The 11,662-nt window shown below is 36.4% G+C and overlaps 1 protein-coding gene across 1 annotated transcript; it reads left to right on the top strand.

Moving 5' to 3' along the window:
- The first annotated feature begins 146 nt into the window (after positions 1–146).
- On the top strand, positions 147–11,623 carry LOC108561675 (regulator of G-protein signaling loco). The gene is made up of 7 exons (XM_017919727.1): positions 147–1,424; positions 1,658–2,538; positions 9,402–9,506; positions 9,573–10,154; positions 10,214–10,408; positions 10,464–10,850; positions 10,971–11,623. The coding sequence occupies exons 1-7, from the start codon at positions 461–463 to the stop codon at positions 11,559–11,561; spliced, it is 3,705 nt and encodes a 1,234-aa protein (XP_017775216.1). The 5' UTR covers positions 147–460; the 3' UTR covers positions 11,562–11,623.
- Positions 11,624–11,662: the final 39 nt, after the last annotated feature.

Here is an 11,662-nt window from a genome sequence, read left to right as displayed (position 1 = left end):
ATGAAACTAAATTAATGTACTTTATAATAATTCTGTTGAAATAATTATTGTTATAAATATGTTTCTTGTTTATTTGTCTATCGACTAGTATATAAAGTATAGACATATAAGCTTTGTTACGTATAAAAATGTCAAAAATCAACTAGATGCAAGGTTTTTCGGTGGTTTAACTATAGAATAAAATTCTTGATACAATTGTAAATAATATAATACTGTTATTGTTATGTAATTTGTGTTATACTGAAGCTAATTTAATGATGGAGTGGTTGCCTATATCATCGTGCATTTTGCATATGGCGTAATTTATGTTGGCATTCTAGTCAACGGCCATTTAAATGAAGTGACGTGTGTTTGTTTGTGGTGTGCGTGCGTCGTCGTTTGTTTTGGCATTATTTTGTAAATAATACGTGTTATCTGCGTGCAAAGTCATCTGATTGAAGGTTTGGTTGGGCGACGAGCTATGCATCCGAATCGTCGTCGAAAAAAGCGCCCCAATTATGGGATCCGCACCGTCGAAGTTATGCGTGGCCCCAACGGATTCGGTTTCACGATTTCCGGCCAACAGCCTTGCATTCTCTCCTGCATAGTTTCCAATTCGCCAGCAGATCAGGCCGGCCTTCGGGCGGGCGACTTCCTCATCTCTGTTAACGGGGTTTCCGTTTCCAAGATCACCCATGATGCTGTGGTGAATCTTATTGGCAACAGTATTGGTCCCATTAAGATGACCATTGCTGAGAACTACTATTCAGATAGTTCAGATGAGGATATAACTGTGGGTCGAATGGTCAACTCTAGAAAACCCAAGTATTTGGGGAAACCCCGTATGCATAGGGGCTATAAACATGAAGTGCATAAGAAGGTCCCCAAGAAAGATGATAATTATGAGGATGTTGCATGCAGCCTACCTGTCTCCAATCCCATGGAGGAGGAAGGTGGTCCTATAGAGTATAAAGCTATTGTTGGCTATTTAGGCACTATAGAGATGCCCAAACAATTGTTGCCCAACTCTCGACTTCAAACAGTTTGTGGGTGCATCAAGAAACTCAGACAGGAGAAGCGTAAACCAACCACTGTGTTAATGACAATTCTGCCAACTTGTCTAACATTGAAAAATTCCTCCAATAATATATTAGCCATTTACCCGACAAATCGCGTTGTTTACATTAGTTCCTCAATGGACAAAGATTCTCGATATTTCGGATTAGTAACTAGCGCCGTTTGCGAGAATGTGCAGAAGAAATGCGAAACATCTTACACTAATGTTTGGAACTCTGAGAAGAAATGCAATAACGACGAAAAAGGAGCAATCGAGGTGTCGAACAGTTGCCATGTATTTGTCACTGATCCTAAATACATTGATCATAATCTCCACACGAAAGAAGCTGAGAACTTTAGAATCAGTTGCACAAATGATGTTATTACCGGTAAGAACCAATAAGATTAAAGCGTTGTTGAATTGGTTGCATAAAATAATCACCAATAGTAGTTAAGAAAATATTGAAATGTGTACTCTTCTGAAGAGATGCTTGATTATATCATGCACGAAACGGTTATACTTTCGTATATATGATAATTGTATCATCGGTCCAAACTACCTAGAAGAAGAGGTGAATACACTCACTCAAGTATGATTAATTTAACTCATCTTTGTTTATAGGATACTGTTTGGAATTCCCGCGCAATGCTTTGTACATTGTAAGTTTAGTGCAGAACATGTACAGATTACAAAGTACTGTAGAGCCCCATCGAATAGTCGAGGAGCTGGTGGCGAATTCGCCACAGCCCAGTGCTTCCAGCAATTCAGATTCTGGCATCGGCTTCCGGGATGATTGCGGTAACGTCAGCGATCGCATTCTGGTTGTGGAATTCCCAGCCAATAGACAAATTCAAGTCGTTCCCAACAACACCAATAGGCCTATCAATATAATCGCATCGAACATCCAGCTGGATTCGTTAGATCTGCCACCAATGAACAACGATGCGAATCTCAATAACGTCAGAGCTAAATTGAATAATATAAGGGCTTGCGAAAATTTAAGCATTAAGAACGCTATAGATCGGGATTACTTGGCAAAGCAGAACAATGAAGATGATCTTGGAAGGTTGAATTGCAGGGTTCTGGGAGGTCGATGCGAAGGCGACGTCGACACAGGCCAAGTATTCAGTGAGAGAGGAATCGATGTACCGTTAGAAGAAGATTTCGATAACGTCTCAATGCACAGCTCGAAGAGTGCGGAGGTTTTCAAAGTCCCAGAGGTGTGTAAAAAGAGGAGCAGTAAAAGACGCAATCTAGGCACCAGCTTTGATAACGTTGCTGATAAATACGAGACTTCCCTTTTAAACTATAAACTGAGTCCGAAAGTATACGGGATGGCAAAGCCAAATTACAGTTGTGAAGAGCTGAGCAAGTTGGAGATCGCTGAGAAGTGCGGAGGAAGCCTACAGGACCTCGCTTATCTGGAGGGTGCAATTGAGAGTAGACGATTCGTCGCCCAAAGCGAACCGGATGTTAGGATCGAAAGAAACGGGCGGATTTCGGTGAGTCTTTTGTTTATTTCATAATATTTATAGACGTCCATAAATATTTGGCTTCGGTTTGGTTTATACTAACAGAATGAATAGTTTTCTACATATACATATTTTTTTTTGTATTTTCTTTTTTTCTATTTGATTTCGCAAGCTTCCAGAGAAAGATAATTTATTTTAAACGGATTTATTAAATTAGAAGGTATGCCAATGCCATTTGAATTTAATTATAAACTCGGAACGTTTCACCGACATTTGAATAAGGCGTGACTTTCCTGAATAATTGGTGTATATATAAATGCCTTTTGGTTTATAAAGGCACAACGTTTGATTTACCATCCCAAATGATATATACTATTGAATATTATTTTGAGATATAGTACTCACTACGCAAGTTATTTGGCAAGTATAATGTTGTATGAAGCTAGTTTTAGGCCAACGAAACAAAGTTACGTAAATAGGTCTGCCTACATTACTTTTGGTGCATCAACGTAAATCATTGTGGAGGCCGATAAACCCGAAATGGGGTAGAAAAAGGGATAGACTCCTTTTTTTGTAAATCATCATACTATTTTCATGTTTATTGTTCCTAATATTAAAGTTCAAGTTGTAGTTCTCTATGATACTAGTATACAAGGTACTCCAGAGCAAATATTCAGGTTCGCCAAGGCTGTAAGTGTGATGTAAACAAATCTTGAGGTTAAGAAAAAATATTGAAATATGTGCTATTCTGATAGATATTACTCATGACAGATATTACTTTGGTAATAATTCAATAAGTCATGAAATTATATAATTCATAACATTAGTCATTCATTGTGATTTATGGCCGGGTTCAAAAATTGCCCGGGTCCGGATCTAGATGCATTATTTTCAAATCATTCGTTTCTATATTTTTAGAAGAAAACACATCTGCAGGCATTTTTTTTAAGATGTGATGGGCGTGTATAATTGTATCATGGTATTGTTTTATTAAAGAAAATAAATTAAATAGTCATTACGCATTTATTACTTTACTTACTAAGAGTAGCCGAGTTGAGGTAATTTGGAATGGAATTCAGATTTTATATTTAAGATAGTTTAAAATGTTTACAAGTCTATGTAAAATATGAGTGGACATGTTGTATTAAGCAGTTTATTTTTTTGAGTTTTATTTTACTATAGAGCTTCTTCAAAATTGTAAATTCTTAATAAAAATATATATAATCTGCATATAATAATTATTCGATGGCCTCGTCGTTCTCTGTTGTATTAATGGGAATGGAATTCGAGCAGTGTGTCGAGTGATCTTGTTAATTGATCCGAATGAAATTGTTCTAATTGGCTCTAATGAGATGTGGGTTTCTGTGATGTGGGCGGTATCGAAATCATAGCGGTCGCCACGAATTTGGAAATTTCTCACGGATCGAATTTAAAAATTTGAACGGCCGTTGAACCAGTCAACCAAACAATGTTCTTTAAAACAATCTCCACCCATATAAATGAAGCATAAATAAATATGTGCAGAGTAGAAACAATAATTGGGTCTGCGGTTGTTTTCTATTCGGTTTACGTTCCCTCCATACTTTGGAGATGATTCAAAGTTTCGCCTTCTCTGCGCGCATTCACTGTTGGAACACTCAGCTCGCGTGTTTTGTGTACACTTTGTATACATGGCCTGGGATTGCTCAAACCTTGAGAAAAGGCGTGTTCGCGACAATCTACTTCACATTTTAGCCTTTTAAATTGTTGTATTCGTACTGTGTTTGTTTATATATCGGTGCTGGTGTTTATGCAACTGGAATAAGTCCTTCTTGCGATTTATACTCTTCATATTATGGAATTTAAGTGAATCAGCTTCGGAACCATGGAAATATGCCCGTGAGTGATTAAGTTTCTTCTAAGAATACTCGCTTTGATTCATACCAGCCCAGTTGTTTCTTCGCGAGTTTCGATTTCTTTCGTTTGAAATCCTAACAGTTCATGGCTTTGTTTTCCTGTTCTTACAGGCTCTGCATGTCTGTGCAGCCCCTCGTAAAATATTTCGTGTATTAATAATCATTATTTATTGCATACATAGAAAACATATATAATTTAACTCAAATTGATCTACAAATAAATTAACGTTGCATATTGCTGCAACAATTTATGCTCGCAAATCAAGGTCGTATTATCCTAAATATACAGTGGTACCTTTAATTAATTTACTCAAACTACGTTTTATTTACAAATTTAACTTACTATCATTTTAAATACCTAAGGAATTCATTAGAATATTACTACTATCGTAAATGCATTTACTACTTATATGAATGTATAGTGAATATGAGTATTACGCGTTATTATGTGATTGTGTACAAGAAATGTTTTTTATCGGTGGCATTTCAGAGGAGTGTGGTTTCCTCTGAAATGCCAATTACGTATTTTACAATTTTTGTGTATTCATAGAAAAAAAAAGTAGTCAACATTTAAGAATATTTTTCAACGTCATTAATTGGTGAGACAAACATGACGCACATGTATCATATATTTTAAGTATGAATGTGCGTATGTGCATGAATGGGTTTCATCTTCAAAGTCGAATTTAAATCGTTTGAATAATTTGACCTTCGGTATTTTTGAAATGGCGTCAATTCGGATCAGCTGCCATCAGTTAATTCATTCTAGTTTTTCAAATTTTGCTGTTATTAATTGGTTTAATACTGTTATTGAAATAAAATCAATATTTTTTTGTTTAATGTAACATTTTTTTTGAATGTATTAGTAATTAATAACCATTACAATTTAAACCATATTATTTTGCTGATAATAATTCATTCTATTGAATTATTTAGTAAACATGTGTAGTATAAATTGGAGCGGAAACACAGAAAGAAAGAAAACTGACTAGTTTCGTTTAGTTATTGTTTGTTTCGCTACTAAAACCGCAAAAATCCATTTTCCAATCTTTACAGGATGTCTGCAATTTATGTTTTGTGATTTGGTCACCAAATGCGATAAAATCCAACTGCGATAAACAAAAAGCAATATGTAGAAACTACTATGTATATTTTTTTTCGCACAGTTCATTATACTTTTGAACGTGGTTTTGTATTGGATAACAACAATCCAGCACTTAGTAAACCATCCGCATTTGCATTTCGAAAGTATTGTTGTGTGCGATCGTTGAGCAAAAGTGCTGACGGAGCGAAACGGCCCAGAGGAAATTCTCACAGAAGAATATGAAACCGTAACAATTCACTTTTTGAGTTACTTGTTCTGCGTGTGAATGTACGAGAACAGAGTAAATCGCAGAGAAACTTGATTGTATAAAAAATGTTTTTGGAAACTTGCTTTGCATTTCAATTCGTTTCGCTCTTTCTTTAGGGTCTTTCGCCCATCGAGGCCAACGTTTGCAATTAGAGCCGGCAATTATTGCTTTTAATTAGCACATGCATTCTTCAACTCACTCACGCAAACAATTGTAGCCAGTTTGGTCAGCTTTGCGACCACAACGTAAAGGCGCTGCCACAATGGAACGTAGACTTTTTCGTTTATGTTAAATGAATTGGGTATATATAATTCGTCGATAATTTCAAAAGTAATACACAACAATGTGTACTCTGTATTCAAAGTTAATAGTCTTTTGCGTACGGCATGCAGCATGTTTACTATTATTATTAAATCTAACAGGAATCCAATTACAGTCCAATATAATCATCAATAGAAATATTACATTATGAGCATGCTAATTTCACAAAGAGCTATTGTAAACAGTATTACAGTAGTACAAAGTAGTCCGCATATTAATACCTATTAATAATCGCAATCTAATAACTGTCCAAGGTAATAAAACACTGTTACACAATCTGTCTCCGCAAACAAGAAATAAATACACAGTGCACTTCACGGTATTGCTTTTTATTCTTTAAGAATTATTATGTTTTTCTTTAGTCATGACATTTTTATTCATATACTTGTTTTTTGATTACAAATAAGAAAAAAATATTATTGTTCACTTTTTGCTTCTAAAATAAACAACATACATGTATAAAAGTTAAATATCCTTACTCATTTATTAGTTATACCTGTCTAATTTTGACTTGCTACTAAAATAAAAGACTGATCTGATATCTATATGCTTTAAGATCGGAATTCTCTGTCAGTTTTGTGCCAATCTACATTTCCTTTAGACGCGATGCATTGGCGTCCTCCTCCCCGTGACATGCATATTAAATCATAACGTGGCCAATTCATCAAGCCGTAATTTACACACAGTCATTTTCATTATTCACACTTCCGTTCGCAGAGTATCTGTGATGCGATTCAATGCTTCCAGCTAACTTTGCGTTCGAAATCTATGTCAATGCCGAAACAGCGGATTTTCTCATTTCTCTTTGTTTCTATCACCACCGTTTCACATTGTTTTTAATAGTAGTGATTCACTTTACTTTACTGATAACTCATGGTTTTATACCTTTTGGTATTTGGGGCACAATGTGGATACATAGTAATGCACTATAGTGTTTTAGTATATAATACTAGAATTAATTAACAATAATAATACAAAAATAACACGAATGTTCTTTTATCCCACTCGTTTCATTCTGCCGTATATAAAATATTTATATTAGCAAAATGTCTAATTTATGTATGTATACCCACTTCTCCAATGCTGTAAAGTGTTGAAAAATAGTAGTAAATGTTTACCCATTGACATCGCAATTTCAAATTGATTCCAATTCAAATATTTATACCGATATCAGAATATGAATATTGAAAGAAAACTCGTAGGCAGAGCTTTCCATGCAGGTTTCGTTCAATTAAAATGTTTACGCGGAAAGGCAGGCGGGTTAAATAAATGAATCTTTGCGGAGTGTTGTCCTGTCTGGCTCGTAATCAGGCAGTTAGTGTGTGTGTATGGGTTACATGCATGTTTATGGGATGACTATGCTGTGCCTGTGTTATATACCAGGCAGCCTATGTGTGCGGATGCTTGCATTAATATTCATTACTTATTAAAGTCAATTAGTATTGATGTGATCTCACGCCTATTATGAGTCGCACAAACTAGCGATAATACTAAATTAAAAAAAGCTATAGTAACCAACTTAATGGGTGGGAATGCCATCCCGACATACATTCACCTTGCAAGTTTCACCTTTTTGGTTCTTCATAAATTTGTATAATCATTATGTTGTGCAAACGTTGGACGAGTTTTATCTTAACATCCGTAAAACGTACCGACGACCGTTCAAATAATCTTTGCTGCATATTTATAATATTAAAATTTTGACCAAGAATTAATAATTTATTAAATTAACACTGTATGTTTTTTTTTTAAATAAGAATTTGAATTAAACTTCACTAAATTTTCTTATTTTAGAAACGATGCAAATTGCAGGAGTATATGTATATTATTTTAATTATTTCTTTACATAAGAAATCGATTTATTGGTTATAGTCGCAAAGAAAATGAAAACAAATCGAAAGGGTGAATTATTTGATTGAATTTGCTTGAATATACAACAATAAATCGTCTCCAGAATCTGCTACTTGCTTAACGGAATTTCGATGCACCAGATGTGGTGCACCTGATCCTTCCCCTGTTCACCTGTTATAAAACGTAGTACCTGTTCACGGGAATTACTTGGAGCGGAAAAAGTTCGTTGGACTTTTCGCTCCCTTCATATATAAATATATAATTTGGTTCTCACAATAACGTCAATGGTTTAAGGCGGCGAGCACATGCAGTCAGTCAGTCAGTAGATTTCCCCATCCGTTTCGGAATTTAACTTTTTAGTCTGAACTGTGACTTGGTGCTGTGAAGGTCAGCGTTTGTTTATGAATTCGTTATATGGATAGAACACAGCCCAATGATATTTAGGTGAGAAACCTCTCTTATAAAATAAATTGATTATCTTATCTGGGTGTAGCGATACGCGGTCGGTCGCTGCGATCTTTCGTCTCAAACATTCTTGTTTAAAGCAGCGTTGTTCAATTGAAATTTTACTTCCGCGGGTGTTCGTTCCACCAATTATGCCAATGCACTATTGCTGCGTGACAGTACCAGAAGAAACGGAAGCTTTGATCTACGGCGTGAGTTTCCGTTTCGCAAACAATAGTAATTATATATAATCGGATGTGCACGAATTTATTGAAATTTATGACAAACGAGCTATCTCGTGGATACGTAATTATTTGATGAATTATTAAGCTTTTGTTACTGCGCCTATTATTTTAATTAACAAAAATTAGATACAAAAAAATATAGGAGCGAAACCGTTTATAGAAATATTATTTGTTTATTATCAAATAACTGATAAGATAAATGTTCGTTATATTTGCTCAATGGGCGTCAGGCAAAGAAAGTTTCCTTCCTTTTTGGCAGAGAAGATTTCGTTGCAATACGTAATGGCAGTGGATAGTCTTAACGTGCTTTACGAAGAACTAGTGGTGGGTTTCATTGGGATCAGGTCAATAGATACTTTCTCTATTTATAATTTACGTATTTCAAATGTGTTATTTGTCATTTTGTATGTGGCGGTGATTTGCATGGTTGTTCTTTTTTCTGTGTGAAGGGAGGTCACGGAATTGGGCCAAGGGCTGGTGGCGGCTGCTTTGCGGCCACCCTTCAGGCGCCTCAACAACTCCTTTCGTCGCATTGGCTCTACAAGGGCTAAGAAGGACTGCTGCAATGGTGTTGGTGTTGGTGGTAGACCCGCTTCACTTGTTGATCCCCCTGACGTTGTTCCCAAGGTATCCAAAAGAAATAAAACACCGACAAAAATATAAATTGTTATTGGCTTCAATTAACTTGCTTGCATGACCCCCGCCTATTAACATAATTCTTGCTTTAAACGATATTCCTTGTAGAGGTAATAAAAAAATAAATATATTATTTGAAATATTTCCAGTGCGAGGATAACGAAACGATCAAAACTCCAGTCGGAGGACCCACTAATTGGGCCGTATCCTTCGAGAAACTACTGGAATGTCCCGCCGGTCTTCATACATTCGCCGTAAGTGAAATAAACAACCCTGCGATTTAATTACTTTGATTTAATACTGACGATTGAATTCCGCAGGAATTTCTGAAAAAGGAGTTCAGCGCAGAGAATATTTACTTCTGGACCGCTTGCGAACGGTTCCGGAAGTCACCCTCTGCTCCGGAAGCCCAACGGATTTATCAACAGCACCTGCGAGTCGGTGCACCTGAGGCAGTCAACGTTGACTCACAAGCACGGCAGAACGTCGAACAAGGTCTTAAACGTGTAACCGCCGATGCTTTTTTGGCGGCCCAGAAACAAATTTTCAATCTGATGAAATTTGATAGTTACTCGAGGTTTTTAAAGTCCGAGCTTTATAAACAATGCATGCACGGTAAATCTCTGCAGTGGCAGTTTGATCCAAATCTGTTGCTGCATCCGGGCGGTGGTAAATTAAAAAAATCACTTTCGAATGCGGAAGATCGCAGGAGGAAGAGTTTGTTACCGTGGCACAGGAAGAATAGGTCTAAATCAAAAGATCGCGGAGAAATTGAATATCAAAAGCAAGGGGATGTAAATGAGAATATCGTTGGTCCTCATCAGGTGGTGGCCAATAAAAATACTGAAGTCTCCAGCAGCCGATCCTCCTTAACGTCTTTAGACTTGGCTATCAGCTCCAATGTATGCAATTTTATGCTTATATAATTTTAAAATGCTCTAATTAATTATTTTTTATTTAGGATTCGAAAAAAAGTAATCAGGACGAGCAGCCAGGGGGTGGTAGGGCTCTGTGTCGTGTGAATTTGGTGAACGGAAGTTCTACAGTTGTCCAAATTAGAGAATCCGAAACGATTGAGCAGCTTGTGCATCGGCTACTAGAAAAACGAGGCATCGTCTATTCTTGTTTTGACGTGCAAACAAATAAACATCCGAAGGTAAATGATTATTATTTACATATCGACAACTTTTACTCAATCATCTTTATTGCAGGGTTTAAATGTTAATCTGCAATCAACGATGCTAGTGGGATGTGAAGTAAATGTGGAGCAGAAAGTCCACTTTAAGTTATCACTTCCAAATAAAACGATTTCTGTGAAATGCAAATGTTCCAAGATACTCTCCGATGTTTTGCAACCTCTGCTACTGAAATATAACTACAACTTCCAAGACGTCTGCGTGAGCTCCGGTAGTAAACCCGTGGATTGCAAAAGATCTGTGATCCACTTCGACAATGCCACATTATCTATTGCAATTCCTGAACAATCTGTACCTGAAGTAAAATTGGCTCGTGATGAATTAACCAATAAAGTATACGAGGATATTTTACAAGAAAAATCTGAGGCTACTAAACAGAAGTCTGACAAGGATAGCGTCAAAGTAGGTTGAAATATTAATATTAATACTAACACAAAATAAAGTGAATGATGTGCAAATTACTTTGTCTTATTTTAAATGTTTCGTGTTTGTAATAATGCTTTATTCGTTGCTTTTGTGTAGAGTGAGGATTGGGGCTCCGAGCATTCCGGTCTTATTGGGCGCTTTTTAAAACCCCGCGATTCAGAACGCAACAGGGATAAAAAGAAGAAGCTGGCTGGAAAATCGAAGGGTTCAACAAACAGCAGTGTCGAGGATGTGGCGAACTCCGATCAGCTCAAGAAACCACTCATCACAAAACTAAATCCTGGCGTGAAAATTCAGAATACCAGTGAAAGTGAGGAACTGTATGAAGGATTAAGCAGAGCGCAAAGATCTCGGTTAGAAGACCAGCGCGGCACCGAAATAAATTTCGAATTGCCCGATTTCCTTAAGGATAAGGAAAACGACGGGAAGAGGGTTAAGCAAGAGAAAAAGGCAATGAACGGCAATTATGAGAACCGTATGATCATTGGCGACTATAGTAACAACAATCGCGTTAATAATTTTTGCGTTTATCCGATATTCCAGGAGGAGGCGGAGGGTAGTCCTCGACCTCCTCCTTTGCCACCTAAACCTAAAATAGCTCCCAAATCTTTGAACAATTGGAATCCTAAACTGAGGAAGGACTGCTCGAAAGGATATCTGGAACAAGCTACAAGCAGTTTCGTGTGATGATAACAATTTTATAAATTCACACATACGTATATATATATATTTACTTGTATATAGAATCTGAGATTTTTTTATTTATATATTGATGCAATACTTTTTTC

Source organism: Nicrophorus vespilloides, unplaced genomic scaffold (genome assembly GCF_001412225.1).
Source record: "Nicrophorus vespilloides isolate i.1.1-1 unplaced genomic scaffold, Nicve_v1.0, whole genome shotgun sequence".
NCBI lineage: Eukaryota > Metazoa > Arthropoda > Insecta > Coleoptera > Silphidae > Nicrophorus > Nicrophorus vespilloides.
This window is presented reverse-complemented; position numbering and strand designations above follow the sequence as displayed.

Excerpts from the sequence above, each read along its gene's own strand:
- LOC108561675 (XM_017919727.1), top strand. The coding sequence starts at position 461 with ATGCATCCGAATCGTCGTCGAAAAAAGCGCCCCAATTATGGGATCCGC. Across the intron at positions 9,507-9,572 it reads CCGGTCTTCATACATTCGCC|GAATTTCTGAAAAAGGAGTT; the intron begins GTAAGTGAAATA and ends TGAATTCCGCAG. Across the intron at positions 10,851-10,970 it reads CTGACAAGGATAGCGTCAAA|AGTGAGGATTGGGGCTCCGA; the intron begins GTAGGTTGAAAT and ends GCTTTTGTGTAG.